Source organism: Onychostruthus taczanowskii, unplaced genomic scaffold (genome assembly GCF_017590055.1).
Source record: "Onychostruthus taczanowskii isolate IOZ18803 unplaced genomic scaffold, ASM1759005v1 scaffold15, whole genome shotgun sequence".
Lineage (NCBI taxonomy): Eukaryota > Metazoa > Chordata > Aves > Passeriformes > Passeridae > Onychostruthus > Onychostruthus taczanowskii.
The window spans coordinates 10,362,529-10,388,191 of NW_024498685.1; the positions used below are offsets into that span (position 1 = coordinate 10,362,529).

At 44.8% G+C, this 25,663-nt stretch overlaps 2 protein-coding genes across 3 annotated transcripts in view; one reads left to right on the forward strand and one right to left on the reverse strand.

Annotated features, from left to right (window-relative positions):
* The first annotated feature begins 6 nt into the window (after window positions 1–6).
* On the forward strand, window positions 7–19,831 carry IL17RA (interleukin 17 receptor A). 2 transcript variants are annotated; one of them, XM_041398856.1, is made up of 13 exons: window positions 7–32; window positions 6,336–6,360; window positions 8,423–8,569; window positions 9,926–10,050; window positions 11,055–11,181; window positions 12,545–12,592; window positions 12,680–12,837; window positions 14,034–14,111; window positions 14,542–14,617; window positions 14,702–14,716; window positions 15,946–16,047; window positions 17,100–17,141; window positions 17,739–19,831. In XM_041398856.1, the coding sequence occupies exons 3-13, from the start codon at window positions 8,431–8,433 to the stop codon at window positions 19,238–19,240; spliced, it is 2,412 nt and encodes an 803-aa protein (XP_041254790.1). In that variant the 5' UTR covers window positions 7–32; window positions 6,336–6,360; window positions 8,423–8,430; the 3' UTR covers window positions 19,241–19,831. The 2 variants fall into 2 exon arrangements, with proteins under 2 accessions (XP_041254790.1, XP_041254792.1); XM_041398858.1 differs by lacking the exons at window positions 7–32; window positions 6,336–6,360; window positions 8,423–8,569 and having other exon boundaries at window positions 9,945–10,050; window positions 11,029–11,181.
* Window positions 19,832–24,695: 4,864 nt separating this feature from the next.
* The window catches only part of TMEM121B (transmembrane protein 121B), a 1,408-nt gene continuing 440 nt past the window's right edge, over window positions 24,696–25,663 (reverse strand). The window contains exon 2 of the mRNA XM_041398883.1: window positions 24,696–25,618. Within this exon, the coding sequence (XP_041254817.1) occupies window positions 24,696–25,618 (923 nt within the window). The remainder of the gene's footprint in view (window positions 25,619–25,663) is intronic.

A 25,663-nucleotide genomic window follows, 5' to 3' on the forward strand; every position in this document is an offset into this window, starting at 1 on the left:
ACGCCGCGCCGCCCTTCACCTGCTCACAGCCGGTAAGCGGCGCCGGGAGCGCCGGGCCCGGGCGGGCGCGGGGAGCCGCGATGGTGGGACGGGGAGCGGCCGCCCCGCTGTGGGGCGCGGGGCCGGGCGGTGCCGCTGTCCCGGGCGGTGTCGCTGTCCCGGGGAGCCCCGCACACCTCGCTGGGTTGCCCCGGCCACCGGCAGCTCCGAGGGGCCGGGGCTGAGCCGCGCTGGAAGCGCCCGCAGTCCCCGAGCAGGATGTGAGTCTTTGCTAAGAGCTGACGTTGCCCAATGTCCTAAAAGTTTTAACCAGTTCCTTGTAGATGAGGGGGGTTTTAGGGAATTAAGCATTATATGTGGCCGAGGTTTTTGAACGGATTTTGGTTGGTTTTCGCCCTGGGAAACCAGCCAGGCAGGAGCTGCCGATGCAGTGGCGCTGTAAAAAGTGAACCAAGCAACCTGAGCGAACTTCGAGTATGAACTCCTAGCTGGTCACTCGCTCTGGTGGTTTTTGAGGATTGTTCTGGATTTGTTTTGTTGGTCGCTTTTTTGTTGTTTTTGTTTTGTTCTGGCGTGGTTTTTTGTTTGTTTGTTTCAGATACCTACTAGGAGCGTGTAGGAGGGAGATCTGCTTTTGCTTTTTAATTCTGTTAACAATAGCAGTGAGACAGGAAAATGGGCAGTTGTCGTCTAAGCTGGACGGCTTTATTTGCCATGGTGCACTTTCAGCAGTCTGAAAAAGGCAGACAGTCAGATACAGCTATACTAAATGTAAAACAAAATGTGTCCTTTGGGGTGAAAGCTTCTATAATCTTTTCCTGTACACATTTCCTGTCTTTTGTCTAGTCTGACACTTCTCCTAATGTTCGACTATATCCTTACCCATGTTTTACCAGACCTCTGCTCTGCTGCCTCCTCTCCTGTTTAAAGAGACCCCAAGAAAACAGACCAGTTCTGCAGTTTTAGGCTGGACATTGTAGAGTTACAAAACATAAACTTTGGCAAATGGAAAATTACAATATTGCTTAGACATCTCTCATAACCATGATATCCCAAGCCCTGTTAGTCACAGAGCTTGACAGTCATATATTAAAGTCTCTGCAAGTCCTTGGATGGTTGGGCTCTGACTGACTTTGTCTTGCTGTCTGTCCCTCTTGTTTTAGGAAATGTGACCGCAGTAACTGTGTGAGGGGCTCACCAGAACATCCCCAGCTTTCACAGAGGAGCTGTGTTGCCCTGCGCTCTGGTGTGCACACAGAGTGTGCATGAATGCTGGGCTGCCACATGCTGTGTGCAAGTGCTGCTGTGTTGGCCCTTTCTGTCAAAAAGCCAATATCCAAAGTGCAGATAGACTTAAGAAAAAGGAGTCTGCTTGAGCCCAGGAGCAGCCTCTCTGAGCAGTTTTGAAGCTGCTGACTCATGTAGGAAAAAGCCCCATCAACTGAATCCGTGACAGTTGGAAGCGGTTCCCCCTTCCCTTTCTGCGGGCTGTGCTGTTTTCAGAGGGCGATTTGGTAACCCTCCCAGCGTGTGGCTGTGGTGCGGTTCAACAGCAGGGCTGCAGCTGAGCGGGGTGGGTGAGACCCTCTTCCTTTGTCTAGCCCACCGTGCTCAAGCTGCTGTTGCTGAGCTCTGGAGCAGGTCAGGCTGAGCCAGGGCAGCTTCCTCAGCAAAACCCTGGTGTGGCAGAGGCTGCTTGGGGGGTGAAGTGGTGGAGGGAAAGGGTCACATCAGTATCAATAGACACCTGAAAGGAAAACTAAGTGCTTGTCAACAGCTCATCTTATTAAAATGTCAGAAAATGCACTTAATGGGCTTTATTCGCCACAGCTGTAGGGCTGAATAGCACAGCTGCAAATCCAGCTCTTATCAGTAGTTATTGTTCTACATGTCATCTGCAGGGGCTTTTTTCCTACGTGCAGGGGAAAAACATCCCACAGCTTAAATACCCATCTGCTTTTTCACCATCAAGTGTTAAATCACTGTGTTCAGTTGTGCCGTAGCTGTTTTGGGACATGGCATGCCTGGGTTATAGTGCCAGTGGTTATAACCCTGCTGTCTTTGTGGGGCTGGATAGCTGTAGTGTCGTCTCTGAAATTTATCCTGCCAGCTTGCTTCACTGGAAGTCTCTGGAGAAGAATTGATGTAACATCTCTCATGAAGATGAGCCGTGGTGGTGCATGTGAGGACAACTTTTTCCTGGTCTCCTTTGCAAATGTGTTAATTTTGCCCTTGCTGTTGACTGACCTCTGTCATTCCCCTCTGTGGCATCTTTCTGCTGTGTAGGATGTTAACACAACCCATGATCACACTGAGTGCTGTTGAAATATTTCTGGACTCCTTGTCGTGAAAAGGATTCATGATCAAAGCTATTGAACTTCAGCATAAAAAGGGTTACTGATCAAAACTATGAAAATATTATAAAGATAACTTTAGAACTGATTGTTTTGAAGAAATTTTAACTTTTGAATTTGGATTTGATTTTGCTGAGAATTGATATGAGGGCAAGATAAAAAGTTAGAAACTGTAGAGAAAAACGCTTTAAAAATTAAAACAATTTTGTAAAAGATACTGGTTTCCTACAAGCCTTAAACAAATCATCCTTCAGCATTTATTCCTGTAATGTGTTCACGTGTTGATCTCTGCTGCTTTTTGCTAAGGGGTTAGAAAAGGGAAGCTGCAGTAAACTTCAAATCATCCAATCCTCAGAAGTTACATAGAATGGTTCAAAGGTGAAAGGCAAATTTTGGAAAGCTGGAGCCCTTCCCATTCAGCAGCCACTCCTTAAAGGAAAACTGGACACTTGCCTGGCTCACAGTGGTTTCTTTCTAGTTGCCACAGCATCCTGCTGGGAAATCTTCGCCTCCCATTATTTTAATTGAATTGTTATGGGATGGTGCTGTTAATCAGTTTCCCAGGTTTATTTCATTCAGATTCTTACTCTCTACAGCATATGGTCTATTTTATGTCAAAAGCAAAACAAAAGTAATTTTAAAAGAGTGAAACAGTTGCTTACCTTTTTGTGAAAATACAGCATGTTAACAGGAAGGGTTGACTGTGCCTGTCCTGCTGAGAATAGTTGCAGCATCACCTCAGAATCATCTCCTTCTCTTATTTATGCCTCCCATGTCTGCAGCTTTGCTTGTCAGCCCTGGTTGAAGCTCATCTGGCAAGCAAGCCCTGCACAGCCGCTCTCTCACATCCCCACCACGGGATGGGGGAGAGAATCAGAAAGGTGAAAGTGAGAAAAAGTGTGGGTTGAGATAAAGACCATTTAATAAGTAAAGCAAAAGCCAGGCATACAAGCAAAGGAAAACAAGGAGTTGTTTTTCACCACTTCCCCTGGGCAGGCAGGTGTTCAGCTGCCTCCAGGACAGCAGGGATCCATCATGCGGAACAAAGACTCCTGAAGACAGACACCATCACTCCGAGCATCCCCCTCTTCATCTTTCTTCCCCCAGCTTTGTATGCTGAGTTTGATGCCTTACGGTGTCCCTGTGGATAGCTGGGGTCAGCAATCCCAGCTGTGTCCACTCCTGATTCCTGCATCCCAGCCTTCTGGTGGCAGAGGTGTTAGGGAAGCAGAAATGGCCTGTGCAAGCCCTGTATTCAACACTGTTTCCAGCCCAAATCCAAAAGACTGTCCCCTACCAGCTACTGGGAAGGAAATGAACTCTATTCCAGCCAAAACCAGCACACTCAAGTAGGGAAACTAGGTTAAATATTTCTGCTGTCCAGAGCTTTGTTAATGTACTCTGGATGAGCCAGTGCATCAGGTTTTGTGTTGGTTGGACCTTTACAAGGAAAAACCAACAAGTATTTCCTCAGATGCTGAGGAGGGAGCCAGTGCAGATCTGACAGTGGTTAACTTACTGTGCTGCAAACCAAACTGGTCTTTGGCTCTGATTGCTTCCTGGCTTTTGAATGTCATTGTCTGGAGTTACACATTTTGGTATAAAAGCGTGCCCTCAGCTATGCCCAGACCCGTTCACCTGGGTACTCTGCAAAAAGGATCTGCTTTTTCATGGCAAGTGCTTTCTAGGACTTGCCTTTCCTTGAGCTTCTTATACCTCTGCCTGCAGTGTGACTTTATCTTTGCTTATCTTTGCTTCCTTATGCCAATAGTGAGGACATCCTGTGTGGATGAGTTGTTCTTAGAAGCATTTTAGCTCTTCTGTCATCCCTGTAGTGCTTTGGGGACTGGGAAGGGAGAGGATCCAGAACTTAATTGGTGCCTTGTGGTGGGAGAATCCTTCCCCTCTTCTTGTGCAAACCTGCTAAGTGCTTGACTAACTGATGGCAGCTTAAAACATTTCAGTATAGTCAGCTGCACATAAAAAAAAGTTGCTGGCACAGCAGGTAAACAGGTTGGTGCAGGGTTGGAAAAACACATGTGTAGGTAGTGCCTTGAAAACTACAAGGGGAAAGGTGATAAAATACTGTTGGTGATAAAATACCAGATAAAATAGTGTTGTTTTTCCCCATAGTAACCCAGTGTTGAAAAGATAAGAGAGGCTTTAATTACCAAGTGTCAATTCTGCATCCTCATCAACAGACAGATGGCTCCTCATTGAGCTCTGGAGTTTTTAATAAATGTCAGAAAGAGCACAACAGCCTCATCAAAGCTGGGAACATCCTTGTGAACGCTTCACCTGGGATAAAAGACCTGGAGGAAGAGAGGATCCCTTTGTGCACTGTGCTGGATCAATGTTCATATTGATCATTAAACAAAAAAGGGGAAAGGCAGCATTTCCTGGCTTGCGTTGTCAGCTGTGACGCAGAGCCCCAGCACTCAAATGAAAGCAGATGTTGCTGCTCTTCAGGCTAATAATGCCTTATACTTTTTATAAGGCTTTGTTGTGGTGCCACGTACAATAATTACTGATGACTGCAACAGAACAAGGACAAAATGACTGAATATTAAGTGATAGGCTTTAACAGAAATCATTACATTATTAAAAATCCCTATGGTTAGCTGCCAGTTATTTTTGTTTCCTCTTGAGGGTTCATCCCAGAGCAGCCACTCACTCTTTGCCCTCAGTGGAAAGACCGTAGCAGTTGCTGTGAAGAAAATTAACTCCATCTCAGATAAAAGCACTGCACCTTTTTATGTAAGGGGCTTTGTCAGGCCATGTAATTTACCTTTAAAAAGTCTGATAAGGGTCTGAAATGTTAGGACTAATTTTTTTCATAGCTTAATCCATTCTTTCATACAGGTATTCACAAATTTTATTTTTCTCTTTTTCAGTGATTGTAGTTAGCCTGTTTAGGTTTGGTTTCATCAGCATTTGCTTCTTTGCTTTTCATTCCTTTTTTTTTTTTTTTCCCATTAGTGAAGGATTTAGGTTGCAAGTGCTGTGTTTCAAGATACCCTATCTTGGCTGCATTTGTGGTACAGTAACTGGAGTGTGGATATGTTTCTTGTGAAGGATGCCTGAAGGCTGGATTTATACCTGTGTGTATTGTTGTGACTTGTGTAGCAAAAGTCTGGAAGAGATTTTTCAGGTTTTATTCTTTATATAAGCATGAGGAGCTTAATGCCAAATCTTCCTACTTTGCTTCCAAGGAACAGATACGTGAGGTGAATTGTGAGCATTGATCTCTGAGGTATTTTCATTACCAAAGAGGCACAGCTGGCTTGTTCAAGCACCCTTCCCCAAAAATGTAAATATGCCTTTGGACACTAAACCTCAAATACACTTGCAGTTGACCTTAGGAAGTTGTAGAGAGTTTAAAAACCCAGCTGCCCTCCCTGTTCCACTGAAATTAATTATATGATGGCAATGGTTGCCGATAATATCCAGCTTTATTTGTCATGGGAAATGAGTGAGAGCAAACCTAGCCCTCCTCTTGATTTACCATGTCAGTGACAACCTCAGGCTTCCTTCTCACTGGGATTTTCATCACACTAACCAAGCAAGCTGACACGCTTCTCCCTGCTGACCGTGGGGCTTCCAGTGTAAACAAAACATCACTGGGAGAAGGCAGGCAGAGCCCACAAAGCTTCTGGTTGCTTCTTTACGATCAGGATGTCTTTTTTCTTAATAAGAAAGTGTCTAATTCTGATGAATTTTTCTTTCCTGAACACAGCAGTGTTTGGTCATAGGTTGGACTGGATGATCTCAGAGATGTCACATAAATTGTGCCCAGGTTTCCTGCCCTGTGTCTTTGGTTTTTTGATTAACAGCTCAGTCCAGTGTTTCCATCATGGTTAATTTTTCCAATTTGTGTGCGTCACTGAAGTGTTTTTTCCTGCCCCTCTCCCAGCACTGAGCAGAAGCAATTTGCTGTTAATTTTATTCTGAGAGTAATATTCTTGTTTCTTTCCCCCACAGGATTTAAACTGTCTGGTAAGAAATAGTAAGTAATTTTTTTCTTTGTTGCAGTTTTCTCATCAGATCATGCTTTTTTATTTTCTATTTTTTTTATTTTCTTTTTTTAACTGGGTTCATACTGCATGTTTTTCCTGCTAGAATCAGAGAGCTGTAAAGGGACTCACTGCTATCATGCCCTGCTTTGTGAGTTTCCAGTTTGATCCATTATAAGCTCCAACTAGAAGAGGAATGGAAACTTCTGTCTTTTTTGGGACAGAGTTTGGGGGTAGGCAGTGGCCTGAGTAAAACCCAACCCAACTTGTTTAGTTTCTATTTAAAGCTGGGATCATCCGTTTTTAAAGAAATGGGAATTGAAGGACAAGTTTGCCAGTAAATGTTAATTACAAGCCATTGTGATAGTACTTGATGAAAAATTAGTGTATGAACTAGAATTTAAAAAGGGGCATAGAGGGGTGCAGTTGAGAGCAATTAATGTAAATTATTGGGTGTAAGAGACCAAGTATTAGCAATGGCATGCATCAGAAGGACCTTAATATATTAATTATGGGTAACGTTGTGAAAAATATTCTTAAAAAAAAAAAAGGAAAATGTTCTGAAATTATCCATTTGGAACCTGGAGGCAGCTCTGCAGAGCTCCTTGGCTTTTTCCTCTGCAGAGCCCTTGTTCTAAGCAAGCTCATTCCTGCCTCAGTGCCCAACCCTGTGTCATACTGACACGAGTAAGACCTTAATATAATTATGGGTAACGTTGTGAAAAATATTCTTTAAAAAAAAAGGAAAATGTTCTGAAATTATCCATTTGGAACCTGGAGGCAGCTCTGCAGAGCTCCTTGGCTTTTCCTTGCAGCCCTTGTTCTAAGCAAGCTCATTCCTGCCTCAGTGCCCAACCCTGTGTCATACTGACACGAGTACTTTTGTAGCCAGTAGTATTTTTTTGCAGTATTTTTGTTTGGCTTGCCAGGTCAGGGGGAGGAGGACCATGCTGAAACTAACCAGATTTAAAACTTCTTTGGCAGAAGGGGGTTTGGGTGGGATCAGGTTGGCTGATATTTCCCACTGGCACACAGCCACTGGAATACAGCTTGACAACACAGCTAAGCCAAAATGCAGCACCACCATTAAAATGCTGCCTAAGTTAAATATTTGGTTTAAATTCTCTTTTATGGCTTTTGATATGTTTTTCTGCTCTAGGGGAAATTGGTTTTTTTTAGTGTTTAGTACACTCTTTGCTGAAAGGTAGTTTATTCTTGTCAGGGTTTTTGTAGATATTTTTTGTAAAATGAGCATTTGAGCATTGTCTAATTACTCCTAAGCCTAAAGCCATATTGTTTGACTGAAGGGATAGTGCCCACTTTCCACTGTTTCCACCACATATCCATCAAAATAGACCCGAAATGTACTTTAGAGGGGCCTGAATGTGGTATTTTTAACATGCTTTGAGAAGTCAAATGTTTTACAAAAGCCTAAGATCATGTCTGTCTGATGCCTGTCATACCTGATTCCACTTTCTGATGACTTTGCAGGACCAGTTCTCCCTAACACTCTGTTGACAAGCATAGTTTATTTTTCTGTCCAGGGAGCTCATTAATTTAGGCAAGGCATAACAGGCAGTTGTTGGAAGCTGAATTCAGATGTATATTCAAATTTGAGGAAAAGCAGTTTGGTAATTAAACAAGGTAATTAACTATCGGAAGGTAATTAACTATTGGAACGATTTCCCTGGGTATCTGACAGATTTCTTATCACTGGAAGGCTGGAAATTAGCACTAACATAGGTCTGTTTCAGCAGAAGGTTGAAGGAGATACTGAATAAATTTACTTGACCTGTTCAGCCTGACTACACTGATTGTGACAAGTGCTAACAGATTTTAAGGAAAAGAGGAAGTGGAAGTTACTAGAATAAACTCAGATTATTACAGGCAATTTACAAAGTACTTCCATGCAGAAAACTCTCTTTCTGAGCTGGAAGCAGCCTGTCACCCAGTTTTCCCCTCAGAATAAACCTGACCCAAACTGCAGATCATAATTGCAATTAAGCAGAGCTTCCTCAGCCCCCAGTCTAAATGTGGGTGTCATTTTCTGGACAGGCACTTGCATGGAGCCGAGCTGGCTGAAGGTCACTGCCTGGACTCCCTCTGCTCCCAGCAGTCTCCACGTTTCTTCTGATGTTTTCCGTAAGGAGGACGGAAAACTGGTCCCTGTGCTTCAGATAGAGTGGAAAGTGGCCACGGATGGTAAGTGGTGGTTGTTTAATTTGAGCGTGGAGCAGAGGAAAAAGGTGTGATCTAGTAAGGATAGATATCAGTTTCTCTGGGTCTCAGTTGAAGGCACTTGAGATGGTAATTTCATGTTCAGATTCAGGTGTTTATTATTTCTTGTCAGTAAAACAGTCTCACAGCTGTGAGCTGGGCAGCTTTTCATTAGAAGGCACAAAATGGCCAACAATCTCTTGTTACAAGGTCTTTTAAGACTAAACTGTCCAATTAAGAACTGACACCTAGATTATTTTCCCTTTTAACCCAGTAACTGATCCCAAAGAGCCCCAATGTGGACTTTTCTGCCCAATTACAAAATGCCACCCAAACCCTGAAGAAGGAAGAACAAGGTAAAGAAGAACAACCTGCCTCCACCCTAAAACCTCCATCTTGCTTCATATTTATTTCTATATTCTAAAATCCCAAAAGTTCTCCACCTTATGATATCACACACTTCTAGCCAACTCCACACCTGTAATCCCAGTGTTATCAATCAATTTTGGAAGCCTTCACAGCCTTGGGTCAAATGCAGTGTTCTCTTGTGGGTCTGTGCCTTTAAGCACAGAAAGTTTAAAATTCTCAGCATCCAGAGTTCCAACAGATAGAGAGGAGAATTATGACTTCAAGTCATGAAAGCAGATCTTTGAAATTGGAGAGGTTGGCTGCTTAATTTTGTTTGGCGGGTGTAATCTCATCTTTGTGTGCCTTGGTAAAGCAATAATTGTCTCATTGTTGGAGTAAATGACTACCAATAAGTCACATTTTCTCACTCCCCAAATATCTTTGTTTGTCTGTAAATGATGCTTCCCTTGCATACTCTTGTCCAAGGTTTTGCACTGCTTTGAGACAGAATTAAACACATTCATTTCTTCTTCTGCAGGGGCTGTGTGTGAGGGCTGTAGAGTTATGGTCTGTAGCTGTGGTAGTGTAGCAGCAGGTGTGACTCAGGTAACCCCGTGAACTCACCTGTGCTTGTCAGCTCTCTCACTGGGACCGTGTGTACCAAAATAAAGGCATGTTTACTTTGGCACGAGGCAGCTGTGAGAGGGCTCAGCACAGTACCACATCTGTGGAGCTGCCAGGGCGTGTGCAGTCACCTTCTCCTCTGCTCCTTTGCACAGATGTAGCTTTGCCTTGCAGGACAGCCTTTAGGCTGAGAGTGCTGTTAGTCAACCCTGCATGCTCGCTTTTCTGTGTCTGTGTTGGGATGCTCAGCACCTCAAAGCACTTAGACTGTGGCAAGGCTAGGCACAGTGGTGCTCTCCGGGGGGCTGCAGCCCCTCCGTGTGCAGGGGAGAGGGAAGGATGAACGCCTTTGTCCCTCTGTCCCTGCAGCCAGCATCCGCTGTCTGGAAGGGGCCGAGCTCGCCGTCATGCAGGTGAACAGCAATCAGCAGATCTGTGCCCAGTTTGACTTCCAGAACAATTTGCCTCTTCAGGTCCGTCCAGACGGAGGCCGGGTGAGTGCAGAGGGCTCCAAATTACGTTTTCTAGTCCGTGGAATTGTTTCTGCTTTCGCTGTTTTACGGCAAGGTTATTGATTAAAAAGTACAGACTGCTTGGAGTCTGTGTCAGACTTGAGATCTGCTGTCTTTTCCCATTTCTCTTTTCACTCTGCCCATCCTTTAGGTTTTAAGAATTGCTGCTTTTAGTTGCCTGGCATGTGTTATCACTCAGGAGGTTGCTTAAAGCAAATAGTTGTAGGGGTTCTTGCATTCTGCTTGCATACAGAGCATGACATTGTATAGCTTTTAAACTCAACTCTTGCTATTGCTTCCACTTCTTTCTTGTACTCTCTTGTTGTGGAGGAAAGCACCAGCCTTGGGGGTGGTCATTCAGATTACATTCCTTCTGGGAAACTCATCAGAAAAGTGCTGGGCATCCACAACAGTAAGGAATATAAACAATAAGGAATTCATTCCTTAACCACACAGAATTTGGCCATGTTGGCTTGCCACTTACAAATACCACTCTCCCAGAGTGCCTCTCCCAGAATTTGCACAGCATTGCTGATGCAGAAAACAGTACAGATTTGAAAATATATATATGGAATGGCCAGGTACAGAACTACATATGTATAAATGCAATTCTAAATGCGTAAGCACTTGCAAAGTCCTACAAAATTCATGCTAGACTGAAATTTCCATCTTGAAACCGCATATTTTATTCTAATCTCAGCTCAGAATGTGGTTTGGTGGGAGTTCCACACAATGATTTGGCATAAAACTGTTGTATCAGCTCAAAGATCCCAATTAAAAACTAATTCTAAACAGAAGAATTGAGATGGATAAAGAGACAGGTATATTAAATACACTTGAGTTCCAATTTTTCATGGTCAAGTTTCAGTTAAAGGGTTACATGGGGTGAGGGAACACAGTGGAACAGGGCCAAGTCAGCTGTTAATTTCAGTGCTTAAAGAACAACATTGTCCTTTAAAGTCCTTGTGGATGTGTTTTGTTTTCAGTGGAATTTCACTTTTGACCGTTTTGAAGTAGAACCTGGCCAGACTTACCAAGTGACTGTGTATCACCTGCCCAAACTGGGTGTAAATGGAGACTACAATTGCAAGTCCACGTCTCTCACAATGCCTGGTAAGAGGTGATTTAGTTCACTTAGGCCTTGAGTTTAGGAATGTGGGGGTTTGTGGACCTGACATCACTGCTGCTTTTACTTAATTTAAAATCTTTCAGAGCTGCCTCTCTGCTTGTGGCAGCTGGAATTACAGGCCAGAATTTCCAAATCAGAAGTTTGGCTTCTAGTACTAAATCTTAGACATGTGAAGTTCAATTTCAAAGGCACAGTTAGGTGTAATTTACCAAGAAACTTGTTAGTGCTGTGTGCCTGACCCTTTCTTGTAGATGTGAAAATTTTCCTATCACTAAAAGAATTTTTACTGTGTTCCCCAAGGTTGCTGGGCATCTGCAATCCCTCTGGTTGCACTGACTGCTTCATAAATATTTGGTGCTTGATACAAATCTTGAAAACTGGTTCTTAACTTTTTTTTTAACTTGCTTATAGTTGTCAAGCTGACTTTATAGTTATAAAATGGCAAAGTGTGGAGCGTGTCAGCCAATGTGAGCTGGAAAAGAAGAGGGAGCACTTCATTTTCAGCCCTCTTAGCCTTTCCTCTGCCTGTTCACACAAAGAACTTCCTGACTTTTATCCTCTACTGTTCTTCAGAAACCTAATGTGTGGTGTTAAGCTCAGCAGCTGCAGGGAGCTTTGCTGGTTAGAGCTTACACATGAATTGCAGAGACACTGTAAATTCATAAACTTTGTAAAGTTTAAATTGCCAACTTTGAAAGTTGGAAATTTGAGATGTGAAATGTTTTATCTCAACTGTCTAAGCAGGGAGTTGTTACTTTTCCTTTGTCCAAACCCTGGAGGAGAGACATAATTTAAGGCTGAGAGTTGTAAATCCCACTTTGCTAAATGTTGAATATGTAACTCCGGATTTAACTCTGAAGGAAGTCCCAAAAAGCAGGGCCAATCTGCTAAATAAAGGGAATTAGAAATGTGGAAGAGTGTTTTAGGATTAAGAAAGATTCCAGTCTCCTGATTTTCTGTGTCAGAATGCCTTTGGAGGAATCTATTGCTGAGGTGTGATTACAAGGTGGGTGATGAATATGAAGTTTTAATTCCACTATTGTGACCCTTTCTGCACCAGTGTTACATTGTTGCTGTGCTATTAAGTGTGGTATGTATTTAGTCTCATTCATTTTCTCTCTTCTGAGAAGAAAAAGAGCCAAACACAACATGACATCAGTGTAGGGATTGGTTTATATGCTGGAAACCAGTACTGTTCTCATACAGAATTTTGCCACTGCTTTAGAACAAAGGTGTCTACTCGTTTAGGAGAGCTTGGTTAGGCCTCTGACTTCTAAAAAAAAATGTGTTTTTTTCCTAAATGGAAGTACAATGTTTCTGACTAGCTGCTGATGGTCTTTCTTGCAGACTGCAGTGATTCTCTGATGAAAAGAACCATCCCGTGCATAAAGACAGGTAAAAATTTTTGAGTCACATAGATGTGGGCACTCTGTTGGAATATTTGACAGTTGAGAAACGTGGGAATATCTGCCCTACTTCCAGGCAGCTTGTGGGAACCCAGGATCCAGGGTGAAAGTCTGGATGATACAACTCTGCTCGTGAGATTCCACCCATGGACGGAGCCAGCCCGGTACCAAATCCACGTGACCAGTTACCTGAATGACAAGAGGTGTAAAATGATCACACAGGATTTCACTGAGGTAGGTCCCTTCCCAAGTCATACCTGCTCTGGAGATTTAGGCAAACGTCTTAAACGCTTGCTAAATCAGGATGTTGTATTTTACACCAGGACATTTGAACAATTTTCAAGGGATTATTTTTTTAATTGTCTTTGGAAAGAGGAATTTGGTGGATAAAATGATCAAAAAAGAGGTTTTATAGTGTATGAAGCAGCATATAAACACCTGCAAAGTCAAATGTTGTATTTGATTGTCTGGGCTTTATTACCTTTTTCGAGCCAGTGCCTGGGGTGCTAAGACTAAGCAAATTAACCAAAATTGAGATGCAAAGTTTCAATAAATCATTGAAGTATTTTATCAAAGATGATCACAGGAAGGTGTTAATTAAATTTTTTATATAAAGGATGACTGATTTACTAGCAGATGCTTCATTCAAGCTGAGAATCAGTTTCTGTAGGTCTTGCAGTCTGTGTTGCTGAGAAGCTCAAAGTGTCCAGACTGTGCACCAATATAAAAAATGTTTCCCTTCAGGCATTTGAGGGAGTAGAAATCCTGAATATTTGGAATCACTCTCCACCCTTCCTTGTGTGAGGGCAGATATGTTGGCATTCAGTTTGCTTAATCTTTCTGTTCCTTAACACTTAAAACCCTTAGTGCTGCATGCGCTGGTATATTTAAACTATGACTGACACAGATGGGACAGCTGTGTGAGTATTTCCCTGGTGGAAGGGAATGCACCTCATTTTGGAGTTTGTATCTGCTAATCTCTTTGAATAATTAGTTTATCATGATATTGATTGTGTACAGCAGGCAGCAGGGGCTACTTACTTGCCTGTTCTAGTGTCAGAAATAGTGTTGGCAGTTGCTTTTAATTAAACAAGGAAGCTTGTTAATGTTTACACATTACAAAGCTGAAGACTAAGAGACTGTAAGTTTAACTCCTTTTAAGCTGTACGAGGTACATCCCTAATTATTTCCTGTTACCTGTGCAGTGTCTTAATTGCATTACCACGTCTGTCACACAGGGCACGTGCAGAGATGGTGGCCAGATCCTTTACCCATGCTGTTCTCTCTGTGGGCTTCTTGTTCAAAAGGAAAAAAATAGCTTCTGCTTCTTTAGACCACTCCATTTTTTCATGACAGCTTTTTCGTTTTTTTTTTTCCTGCTTTCATTCAGTATTCTTCCTTCCCTTATAACTTGCATCTGATTTCTGCAGGATGGACTACAACAGCAAGTGAATGCCACAATCAAAATCGAGAAGAACATAAAAGCTTGCTGCAGATACAAAGTACAGGTGGGATCACACTGTTGTCCCTGTGTCCTTCCTTCACAATCAAGGCAGTGAGCACCTTAGGAATGTCAGGGGTTTTTTTCACAGTGTTTTGTTCTGAGATTGGCTGATCTGTAATTACCTGCATCAGGGAATATTATGGCTGTAAGAATTTTTATATAGGTATTCTCCCTAGTCAGTGGCTTTTCCTTAGTGCAGGGCTGCCAAATCAGAGATTAAGGGAGTGAGAATGGCACATGTGCAACCTCAGGAGCTCACAGCCTTTGTCATGTGTGCTGTAAGAATTCTTGATTAATCTGGTTTTTGAAGGGAAATGGGAACTCTGTGTCTCTGTCCTAAAATACAAGGAACATTGAGGCAGGGAGAAAGTAAATCAGGGAACAGAATTTCTTTTAAGAATAACTTGTGTTTTCTGGATTCTTTTCAATTGCAGATTCAGCCATTCTTTGCAAACTGTGGCACAGACTGTCTGAGACACTCTGCTTTCATCCCATGTGAACCAGTTCCAAGTGAGAACCACTTCTCTGTAAATTAGATTCCCATTGTTTTGCAGCTAAGAACTGACTTTTTAACATAACTCTTGTTTTTTGCAGGTACAGAACCATCGGGTAAGAAATTCTTCCAATACCCTGAAACTTTTTTTGCTGCTCTTCCCCTGTTGTGGAGAATGAGAAATGATCCTCCCTGGAAATGACCCAATGGGCAGGAAATGTCCTTGAAAATTTTATGTCATTTGAAAATAGTGGACAGCCCACAAGTGGTACACAGATGGTGCATGAACTGTACCAACCATATTGGGAACCCACCAAAGCTCCCACTGAAACCTGAGGATGTGAAGATCAGCACTTGGCAACCACTTGGTAACAAAACAGCAAACCAACAAAGAGCAAGGAGACCCCAGAGCCTAATAATGCTCTTGGTCTGGAACATCATGTGAGAGATGGAGAGTTTAGGTCATAAGGGTTAATTAATTATTCAGGGACTTCTTTATTCAGGGTCCCTTTTTTGAGCCACCAGACTCACCCAGCCAGGTATCATAATCAATATGTGCAATAAATCTCTCTGATGGAGATGAGAGCCTGGTGTCTAAAATTTCTTTAGCAGTCCCCTTGTAACACTTGAGTTCAGAATTAATTGTGCTAAGAATGACTTCACCATGATTTAATGAGGCAAGTATTTGTATGCAGTGTGAACCTTAAAGAGCAATTTTTTTTTGATAGACACTTCACTTGCATAGAATTCTTTGAGAAGCAGTTTTGACAAGAAGAGTCTTAATATAAAATACTTTCTGTCACTTTGCTCAGTGTTAAAAAATTTGCATAATATAAAGCAGCTTTTGGAGAGAATAGCATGCATATATTCATTTTTATGAATGTCAAGAGAACTTGTGCATAATGATTTGACATCTTTTTTTTTGGCTGCAACACCTGTAAGGATCTTTTGCCCAAGACTGAAAAAAAAAAAATTGAAAAACACCTGTAAACTGAAATTCATGACCCAAAATAGTGATATTTAATTTTTTTCTAACCTAGATTACATGAGCAGGCAGGACATGGGCGGCGTGCCTGTCAAAGCTGGATAAACATTGCTATTTAGGGGAAGGTTCTTGATCTGTGTTTGCAGTGTGCTGCACATATGGTTCTTTGTGTGGAGCAAGTTTATGGTGTAAGCACCACCATGCAAGCAGGAATTGGTTTGGAGAAGTGCCTGTGGATTCAAAGGGGAAAGTACTGGTCTGTTCAGCAAAGCCAGGGTCCTCCTCCCTTGGCTTCTGCTGCTCAAGGACCTTCTGCTCTTTGGTGAAACTCTGTGTCTGAGGAGTGGTTTTGTTTTGCAGATGATATGATGATATGGCTCTACTGGTGTATCACTGGGATCTCTGTGTTGCTGGTGGGGTCAGTCATAGCAGCTGTGCTGTGTATGACTAAAAAACGAGCAGGTGAGACTTATATCAGCCAGGAAGAAAAAAAATCCTATGCTAAAGAATATTTTTTTCTCCTTCTGTACCTATTCCTGTTGTGGTTTTGTTCCTTGCTGCTCTGATGCCTTGCCACTGAGATAATGCCTATGAAAACATCTTCTGTTTTAAACTGTAGGACTTGCAATGCCCTTATACCATCCACTAGATAAGTAAAGCCTTCCAGAGGTTATCCTCTCTGATGCTCCATGTTCATAGCACTTCAGTGTTCATGAGGGGAAAGAGGAATTTCGTAGTTCAGCCCTTTGTTTCCTGCAGATTGCTGCACTTATTTTTCCTCTGCATTGCATAAGAGTGTTGCAGAACAGGAGCTTCCTGTTTGTCCACACTGTAGTCTTCCCCCTGTTCCCCAAAGTCTCTGCAAAATTAATTTTGTACTGTTGCGAGATTAGATAAGGTTTTTCAATTGAAGTGGAAGTGAAAAACAAAACACAGGACAGAGACTGACATCAAGCAGCTTGGAAAATTGGGTACTTAAGGGCTAACTCCTAGTTTTCTGTGCTGCAGCCATGAGGCAGTTATCTCAGGGAAGCTGTGTAACTCACTGCTTGTTTTGTTTTCTTTTTACATGAGAGGAAGAGTTGGTAATCTTTTGGAAAATTTCTTAGCATCAAATTCGTCTATAAGGTGCAGCTAGGGACACTTTATTCATCTCTTCAGAGAAGCTTCTTAAGAAAAAGACATACTTAAAAAGCCTCAGGAGGTGACCTAAAAGAGGTCACAGGACAGTTGGGGGTTCTGTACTTGAGCCTTCCAGGATTTGGGGAAGATGGTGAAAGCTCATTTTGAGTGCACTGTCTCCTCTCAAAGGAAAAATACAGCAAGAACTGGCTGTAGAGGAGTCTTTATTCATTCAGCATGGTTTTTTATTAGGTTTCTCCCTCTTTACAGCTTTATCTCCCTACACAGTTAAAGATATTTTTTTTTAACCTAATCTGTGGAAGGTGGTGTGATTTTAAGCATTTAATCTTACTTCCTGCTTTCAGAACTGACAGTGACTATCTCTCTTGCAGAGCGCCGGCGAGGGAAATGCAACCACGACGGTTTGCAAGCTGGTAAGATGCCTCTGGGTTTTGTCAAGCACCTGTCATGCAGGTCTCACACAGTTGCCCAGAAGGGGCTTTTGTAGGCTCTAACTACTCTAGAGATGCTTCTTGGAACTAAAAGCTAGCCTTAGGATCTTCCTGTTTAGCTAAAAGAAGCTTTGTATATGGAATTTGAAATGCTGTTTTTGTGAGATGGGAAATAATTGGTTTGGAATGCGGGGAGACTTTTGAGCCAGCCAAGGATGTACTAGGAGAAGAAGCTTTGGTAATCATCTAGGCCATAACAACAGCAGATTGGTTTGGGATGGATGCACTGAGCTCTCCACCAGAGAATACAGCAATATTTGCAAACCTCTTGAAGCTGCTGCAGTGTTTTTGTGAGGTGAAAGTTGATGAATCATCTGGGCATTCTCATAAATCACAGCTTCACCGTGTCTGCACTTTCACATTAAATTTACAAAATGAGATGTTGTCCACATACGTTGCCAAAACAGCATAAAAGCTTAAAAGTTTTGTTAATACCCTCCTGTGCTGATTAGTGCTGACTCACACCATTGCAATTTGGGGGAATGTGGCTGGAATTAATATTTCTCTGTCTTCCATCAGCACCGTACACCGAGCTGCCCCTGCCGCCCCTGAAGCTGCGGAAGGTTTGGATTGTGTACTCTGCTGATCACCTGCTCTACGTGGACGTGGTGCTGAAGTTTGCTGAGTTCCTGATGACAGTCTGTGGCACTGCTGTGGCCTTGGATCTGCTGGAAGACCACCACATCTCGGAGCTGGGGCCCTTACCGTGGCTCACGCGGCAGAAGAAGGAAATGGAAGAGCTGTCTTCAAAGATCATCATCTTGTGCTCCCGGGGCACCCAGGCCAAATGGCAGGCCATGCTCGGCAGCGAGCCCGTGTGTCTCAAGCAAGATCAGCAAAAGCCAGTGGGAGACCTGTTCACCCCAGCCTTGAATCTGATCCTGCCAGATTTCAAGAAGCCAGCCTGTTTTGGAATGTACATAGTTTGCTACTTCGAGGGAATAAGTAGTGAGAGAGATATACCTGATCTGTTCAATGTCACATCCAGATACCAACTGATGGACAAGTTTGAGGATGTTTATTTTCGGATTCAGGATCTGGAGAAGTTTGAACCTGGGCGGATCCATCGAATCCAGGAAATCACAGCTGAAAATTACATCGATACCCCCAGTGGGAGGAAGTTGAAAGAGGCCATAGAGAAGTTCAAGAATTGGCAGACTGAGCACCCAGACTGGTTTGAGAGTGAAACCATCTGTTTGGATAGTGATGAGGAGTTGCATTCCCTGAACAGAGAGAGCCAGGTGGATTCACTGCTGAGTGAGCCAGGTGGAATTGTGAAACACCAGCTGCACCCACGTGAGCCTGACCCCAGCTGCTGTTACGCCATCAACCTCCACATGCACGAAGGTGAAAGTACAGGCTGCAAGCTGCAGCCTCAGCTTAATCCATGTGGGCATCCAAATTCCCAGACTGTGGTCCTTCCTTTGGATGTTCCTCTAGTTCAGGTAGTGGAGCCAGTCTCTTCCATGGAAGATAGAAATATACTCAGTCACCATGTGCTGAGCAATGAGGACTGTATGGAAGGAGTTCCTCTTCTGGAGACCAGCTTTCCAATGAGGAATAACGTCATCCTCCACGATGGCTCTGAAGCTTCAGTAGCTGACCACCAGAGTCCTGCAAACTTGTCAGATGACCTGAGTGACCATCTGAATGGACTCATGTACCCCCTTTATCAGCAGAGTGTCATTCCTTCAGAGCCGTATCTCTGCCAGGGGGAGGCTGACAAGCAGCACCAGCTGGTCTTTGAGGAGCAGTGCAAAGACCAGAGACAGTCAGTGCAGTCAGACCAGGGCTACATCTCCAGGTGCTCCCCTCTGCCTCCTGAGGACCTTCTGGAGGAGGAGGAAGAGGAGGAGGAGGATCAGGAACAACAGGGGGGCTTCCATGAACTCTCTCCAGAGGTTTTGAGCAGTCTGAAGAGCCTCCAGAAGCAGCTGTTTTTCCAGGACATCCAGAGGCTCTCTGGCTGGAGCTATCCAGCAGAGGTGATGGACATGGACCAATCTTTGGAGGACTGTTAGGCTCTGCCTGGGACCTGCCCTGTTTGAAATACAGGGATGGAAGGTGGTCCCATGCAGAGTAGTACTGAGACTGCATTTCCAGCACTCTCCTCATCCTTGTATTGCAAATGGCTTAGTGCTGGGACCTTCCTGTGCTGCTGGGATGCAGCACTGCCCAGCAGATGTGGAATGTTGCTTCCAGTCTCTGTGGAAAGAAGCCAGGAGTAGTGGCCACCCCTGTGAAAGAACAGGCAGTGATTCTGTTCCTTGGGGAAAAGCATTACACTGAATTCTCACTGATGGATGGCAGAAAAATTACTGTGGCTCATCCACTCGTGCCTTCAAAATGCCCTCCAGCTGTGCTGATTCTATTGCACTGGATAAAAGTCACAGGCATGGTTTAGAAAATAGGTTTAAATAACATGGTGACATTTGCATTGCCATTTTAATACACATTTTGAACATTTCCTTGTAAATAGTGTATTAAAGACGTGTGCCTTAAATTTCAGCTAGATTAGGGCTGTCTCTACGTGGTTGATAAATGTGCCTAAAGATTTTTTTTTTCCCCCACTCATCATTCTTTTGCAGCTGCATTTCCATGGTCATTCAGAAATCAAGCTGAGAATAAGTGGGATAAATGTTTTAAATTGAGAGTCTCCATAACTCTTCCTGGCTCTCTACTGGGAGAGAGCTGGAATAGCTGAGAATAAGTGGGATAAATGTTTAAATTGAGAGTCTCCATAACTCTTCCTGGCTTTCTACTGGGAGAGGGCAGCAGCAGTGCAGGGGAAAGAGCAGACCAAGGAATGGAATTTGGGATTTTTTTACGGTTTTAAGAAATGTGGGACTGAATACAGAATCACAGAATCAGGGGAATCTGGTGTATTCTGTGACACACTGCTGCAGTGCTGTTTGCACCAGGAAGATGTGAACTGAAGATATAGATAGTGACACACAAGGAAATAAAGGATTATTTTGGAGGAGGAAGAACTGTAGCCTCAGCAGATGCTGTTTTAGAGTGGAAATTTTATCTGAGTTAAGGGAGGCTGAGCAAAAACAACTGTGAGATGTACTTGTGTGGGTTTAAGCTGAAGCATGGGTAGTTCAGGTTAACCACAGTGAAATACTGAACAGACTAAGGGATTCATCTTCCAGGAGCAGTGATGGTGAGGCTGACATTGACCCTGTTTCTTATCCCTGTTTCTGCAGCCCACTGGATAACAACCTGTGAGATGTAAATACATCCAGGCCTTTCTCCTTTGTCATCTTCCCATCCGTCTAAGTTTACTTGTCAAAAAATCTTTTATCTCAGCTTTTTTAAAATTTAATGTCTCAGAAAAGAATCTGTTCTTTTGTCTTACAATTTATTTTGTATTGTGTGTATTTTATAGCTTTGTGTCTAACCTGTGGGGTTTTTTCCTTAAATTAAAAATGAAGAATAGTTTTTTGGATATATTCACTTAAATACTTCTGTGTCCTCAATTCTGCCTAACTCCTTATGTTATGTTAAGTTCTTAGTATTTGTTACAGAAATCTGAGGCAAAACTGAGCCAGAACTGAGCTAGCTCATGAATGTCAAAATATTCCTGCAAAGCACAGTATGGAGATGAGCTGGACAGAGCTGAGGGCCTGCAGCCATGGGAAGCATCCCTCCATCCCTTCAAAAGGGGTGGTAAAGGAATTGTTTGTAATTTCCATGCAGGACTCTTAGGACAGCTTAGTAACAAAGGGACAGTGCCTGCAGAGATCCAGACTTCAGGCTGGGAGCCTTCCTGCTCCAACAGGAATCCAGTCTAACCCAACGGGAGCTAAGCAAGAGGCAGCTGTGATCTCAGTGCTTCTCCAGTGAGAACCCATTTCCCAGATTATGTCAGTAATTGCCATCCTGATGATCCCACTTCTAAAATTTTCTTTTATCTTACAGCAATTAACATGTAAATCTGATTTTTTTTTTCCCCCATGAGTCTTTTTCAAGTGGTATAAATTCCTATAAATCACTTAAATAGGAAGCTCAGAAGTGTCATCTGAATTTCCTTGCCTTAGTCATTCCCTTCTCAAATAACTCCCTTGGTGTTACAGCTCTTAGAATTTGCTTTCACTTACAAAAAGTTTGTTCGAAGGGAAAACCCAGACACTATTTGAGCAATCCAGTATGAGGAAAACAAGTAACTTTAACACATCTATTGGTCCCTATTCAATACAAAATTGAATAGCCCAGCAAGAATCAAAGGAGAGAAAAAAGGAACAGAATCAGTCACAAGTTTCTAATTTTATTTTAACAATCTTGCTTTTTAAAAAATACAAGTTCTGATTAATGCCAGGGGGATGCCAAGTGTCCATCAGCCACAGGCCTTATCTCTCACTTCCATTTGCCCTCCTGGGAGTAGTCATCTCTTTTGTCAGGATAGCAAACAAAGAGCAGTAAAATGCTAAATAACGGAGTTGTGTAACAGAATCCCAAGGGACCTGTGTCTTAGTATGGCACAAATTCGTTCAGCAAAGTGTTACTGACCTGGACCAGTAATTTAATGTTGGCACAATGTACAGGAGTTGTGCAAGGTGCATCAGGAGAGGTATTGTTTGCACTTCTGTGGTACCACCAGCTCTCTTCTGCAAACAGAAAGGTTTAAGTGGAAGCAAGAGCTCAGTTACCAAAGAGGAGGGAATTCAAGAGGAGGAGCAGGTTTATAAACAAGACATAGAAGATCTTTAAGTGTTTTTTTCATAGTAATTGCAGGAGCAGCAGAGCTGCCCTTTTAGTTGCAAGGGGGCTTCTGTGTAGGCAACTACAGGAGCTTTAACACTCTCCAAACAGCACATTTCCTAACAACCTAGAAACCATGGCACCACAAACAACTTTTTCTACAAAGGAATTCTATGCAACACAAGTGTCATTTTGCAGGGTTATGTGTCCCAGGCAACCTTTTCATCCATGGAAAAATCTGAACTGTGAGTTCACTGCCAATGGGTTAAATATGCCATGGCCAGATAAGTTTCAAATATGCCATTTTTCTCAATAACATCCTAACTGGAAAAAGGCACTCACTTTTGAAACAGCAACTTTGTTATGGGCTGGGAGGGGGTACTGAAGTAAGACTCATTAATAATTGTGCTGTGATTCTTTTGATGTCTCAACTATGCTTATGCTTCAGTGTATTAGGGATTAGCATTTTGGTGCTATTGGGAACTTGGCCATAGGAGCAGCCAAACATATTTGATGATGAAAATATATTTTTTTTCCTTCAGCTTGTTTTTTGCAAAGTTGGTTGGGGATTTTTTTTTTTCCTTCAGCTGTTTGACTGAAGAATGGAGTAGTCCTAGGTCCAGGTATCACCTTATTCTCTCTTGAAAAATTATTTCTGAGCTTCTACTATCTATTTAATGCTGAAAAAGGAAGGTGCAAGGAAACAAATATCTGTACAGGCATAATACGCCTGTAATTACACCTCCTTTGGCCAGGAACTTAGCATCCCCTCAACACATTTCACATCACATAGGAAAAGTTCACAGTACCAAGTTTTACAATCACAGTCACTCACAGCACCAAGATTGTCCAGACAAGAAGAAGTTACCGAAGAGAAAGGCCACTGGCCAAAATTCACACAACTGCCCACGTAAGGGCTCAGGTTAAAAATAAAGCACTGGTGGGAAAGGTAAGCCTAGCTTTTGCCAGCTCTCCATTTGGCATGAGGAGAGCAGCGAGTCACCCATCCTAGCTGCACTTCTGAACAGAACTGCACTATTGACCCATCTTTTCTAGGGGCTTTTCCAGCCCCTCCAAACCCATCAGCCACCGAGAGCTGGGGGAGAAGAGCCCCATGGCAGCCCCACTTTCTGCCTCTGGGAGCTGGGAGTTACCAGACTGTAAACATTTTGTTGTAGCAGTCCACCGGAGCAGGCAGTTGATCCCACTCTGTGACAAGGAAGGTGGGACAGAGGCTCTGAAGCCCAAGCCCTGAAGGAAAGAATAAATGTGTGTGCGGAAGAAGTCTGGGCTGCACCTGCAGTCCTGCTGTGGGTAGCAGTTGGTTGTGCTTTATTTCCCCTTCCCATCAGGACAGCTTGAAAAAAAAAAAAAAAAAAAAAAAAAAAAAGAAAAAAAACTTGCAGCAGGAAACTGTTGTTCTTCACAATTATTGCAGCCTTGCCCAGATAACAAAATATAAGCCTGGGAGGGGCAAAGTCCTTCCTCCGAACGTGGTCTGTGTGCTCCTCCTTCCATGGGGCTGGTTTCAGGAGCAGCGGCAGCCAGGCAGAAGAGCAGGCCTTAACCCCACCCAACATTCATGGAGCTTTAAAACCAAAGAAAACTGTGTTCCTATGAGAGGTTACTAACAATTTTTCCCCACCTACCCTAAACCACATGCACACAGAGGACAGGATGCTGATACGTGGGCTTTCACCAAAGCTGGAGAGCCCCTGTGCCTCGAGGGCTCCTGCAGCACTTTGCTTGCTGTGCTGAAATGTTTGGTTCGCTGAGCATGGAGCCCACCCCGAGCAGTGCCAGCGTCCTCTGCTCTGCTCTCAGAGAGGGGGCACTTTGCAGGCTTAGCCCCAGCTCTGCTCTCTCAAGCAGGCGTGGAAGGGGGCCGGAGGAAATTTTCCAGCCTTTCTGGCTGGATAAAGGAAGACCCTACGCTCCGTGTAAAAGAAAACCAACGCTGATCCCGTAAACATGCATATTCACAGAGAAATGAGAGCCCCAGCACCTGGGGATGCCAGCAGGAGGCTGCTGTAAACCCTGTTCTCACCAGAAATAAATGTCTTGGTGGTTATGAAATGGGGCCTGAGCCCTGGTTTGTGTCCATGCCAGACTGGTTTCTTTAGCATGTGAAGTCAATGTAAGATGCAAAAGGTTGAAGCACAGAGGTAGACATTTTGGCTAGGAGAAGGTGGCTCATGGGCTTGAAGTGACCAAGTGGCCAGCGTGCTTCCAGAGGTTCCTTAGCTGGTACACAAAGGCCTGGGAAACACAGGCAGCAGCTTTGCAAGACCCAGGGAAACCAAAGCCTGCTTCCTTCTGTCCTTCCCGTACCTGGAGGCAATATCTGCTGGTCAGGCTCCTCTTGCATCTCGTTACTGTGGTCAGCAGGAGTTCTTAAAGGAGGGGACAAAATGCACTGGTCCCTCTTGAGGATGAAAAGGAAAAACTGAGCCTTTTCGGTGACAAAGCAACACAATGTCCTGGGAGGGGGGGAAGAGTGAGACCCTCCAGACAGTGGAGATGCAGAAGCACTAGAAGAAGTCTTGTCATGAAGGACAGGTGCATTTTCTGGGGACAAGTGTCGTCCGTAGGCTCCTGCAGGTAGTCGGGTTTGTGCGGAGCTTCCGCTGCTGGATTTGTCCATAGGGAAGGGAGGAGGGGAACGAGAGTCTGGCAGGGAAACCCACGTCCCCTTCCCCTGCTCGGCCACGGCAGAGGGAACCTGAGCAGAACGCAGAGACAGAGACTCTGCCGGGAGCGGGCCCGGGGGGCTCAGCCCTGGGCGGTGACCGCCAAGGCGTTCACGTACCCGTGGGGCCCCACGTCCACGTCGGAGAGCCCGTGGGCCAGCGGGGCGGCGGCGGGGGCGGCGGCGGCCGGGCCGTACTTGGCGGGCGGCGGGGCGGCGGCGGGGCGGAGGAGGCAGCAGGTCTCCAGCGCCTCCAGGCCGCGGCAGGTCAGGAAGAAGAGGTTCTTCAGCATGAAGAGGGACAGCGGCTGCTGGTAGCGCAGGAGCAGGAGGCAGCGCAGCGCCAGCAGCGGCGCGTCCAGCAGCCCGGCGGGCAGCAGGAGGTGCAGGGCCAGGCGGGCGGCGCCGGGCGGGCGGGCGGCGCTGAGCTCGTACAGCCACAGCACCGGCGAGGCCAGGCAGAGGAAGTAGACGGCGATGAGCAGGTAGCGCAGCGGGGCGGGCAGCGGAGCCGGCCGCCCGGGCTGCAACACCAGCTCCAGCAGGGAGAAGCTGTCGAGCAGGTCGAGGCAGGTGGCGAGGAAGGCGGCGGCGGCGCGGTGCTGCGGCGGCGGCTGCGGCGGCAGGAGCAGCTGCCCGGCGCCCTCGGTGCCGATGGCCCGCAGCAGGCAGTACAGCAGCGGCGCGGAGAGCGCCAGGGTGATGCGGAAGCCGGTGGTGCCCAGCGGCAGGCGCAGCTCGATCAGCTCCAGGATGGAGGTGCCCAGGATCAGCGCCGCCTTGGGCGTGAAGGCGATGGAGTAGATGAGCCAGGCGAGGTGCGCGTAGGCGAAGTCGCCGCCGCGGGGGGGGACCCCGGCCCCGCGGCCCCCGGCCCCGCGGCCGCCGGGGGGGCCGTGCAGCAGCCACCAGTACAGGTCGGTGACGGCGATCAGGTAGAGGTCCAGCAGCGCGCCCTGCCCCAGCAGCAGCACCAGGGACAGCGCCTGGAAGCCCCAGCGCCGCCCTCCCCCCGCCCCGCCGGGCCCCAGCAGCGCCCCCGCCGCCGCCC

What these genes read in the sequence shown, in the direction of transcription:
- IL17RA (XM_041398856.1), top strand. Translation starts at nt 8,431, where the DNA reads ATGGAGCCGAGCTGGCTGAAGGTCACTGCCTGGACTCCCTCTGCTCCC. An exon ending in GTGGAAAGTGGCCACGGATG is followed by an intron (nt 8,570 to 9,925) that starts GTAAGTGGTGGT and finishes CTGTCCCTGCAG; the next exon opens with CCAGCATCCGCTGTCTGGAA. An exon ending in TATGACTAAAAAACGAGCAG is followed by an intron (nt 16,048 to 17,099) that starts GTGAGACTTATA and finishes TCTCTCTTGCAG; the next exon opens with AGCGCCGGCGAGGGAAATGC.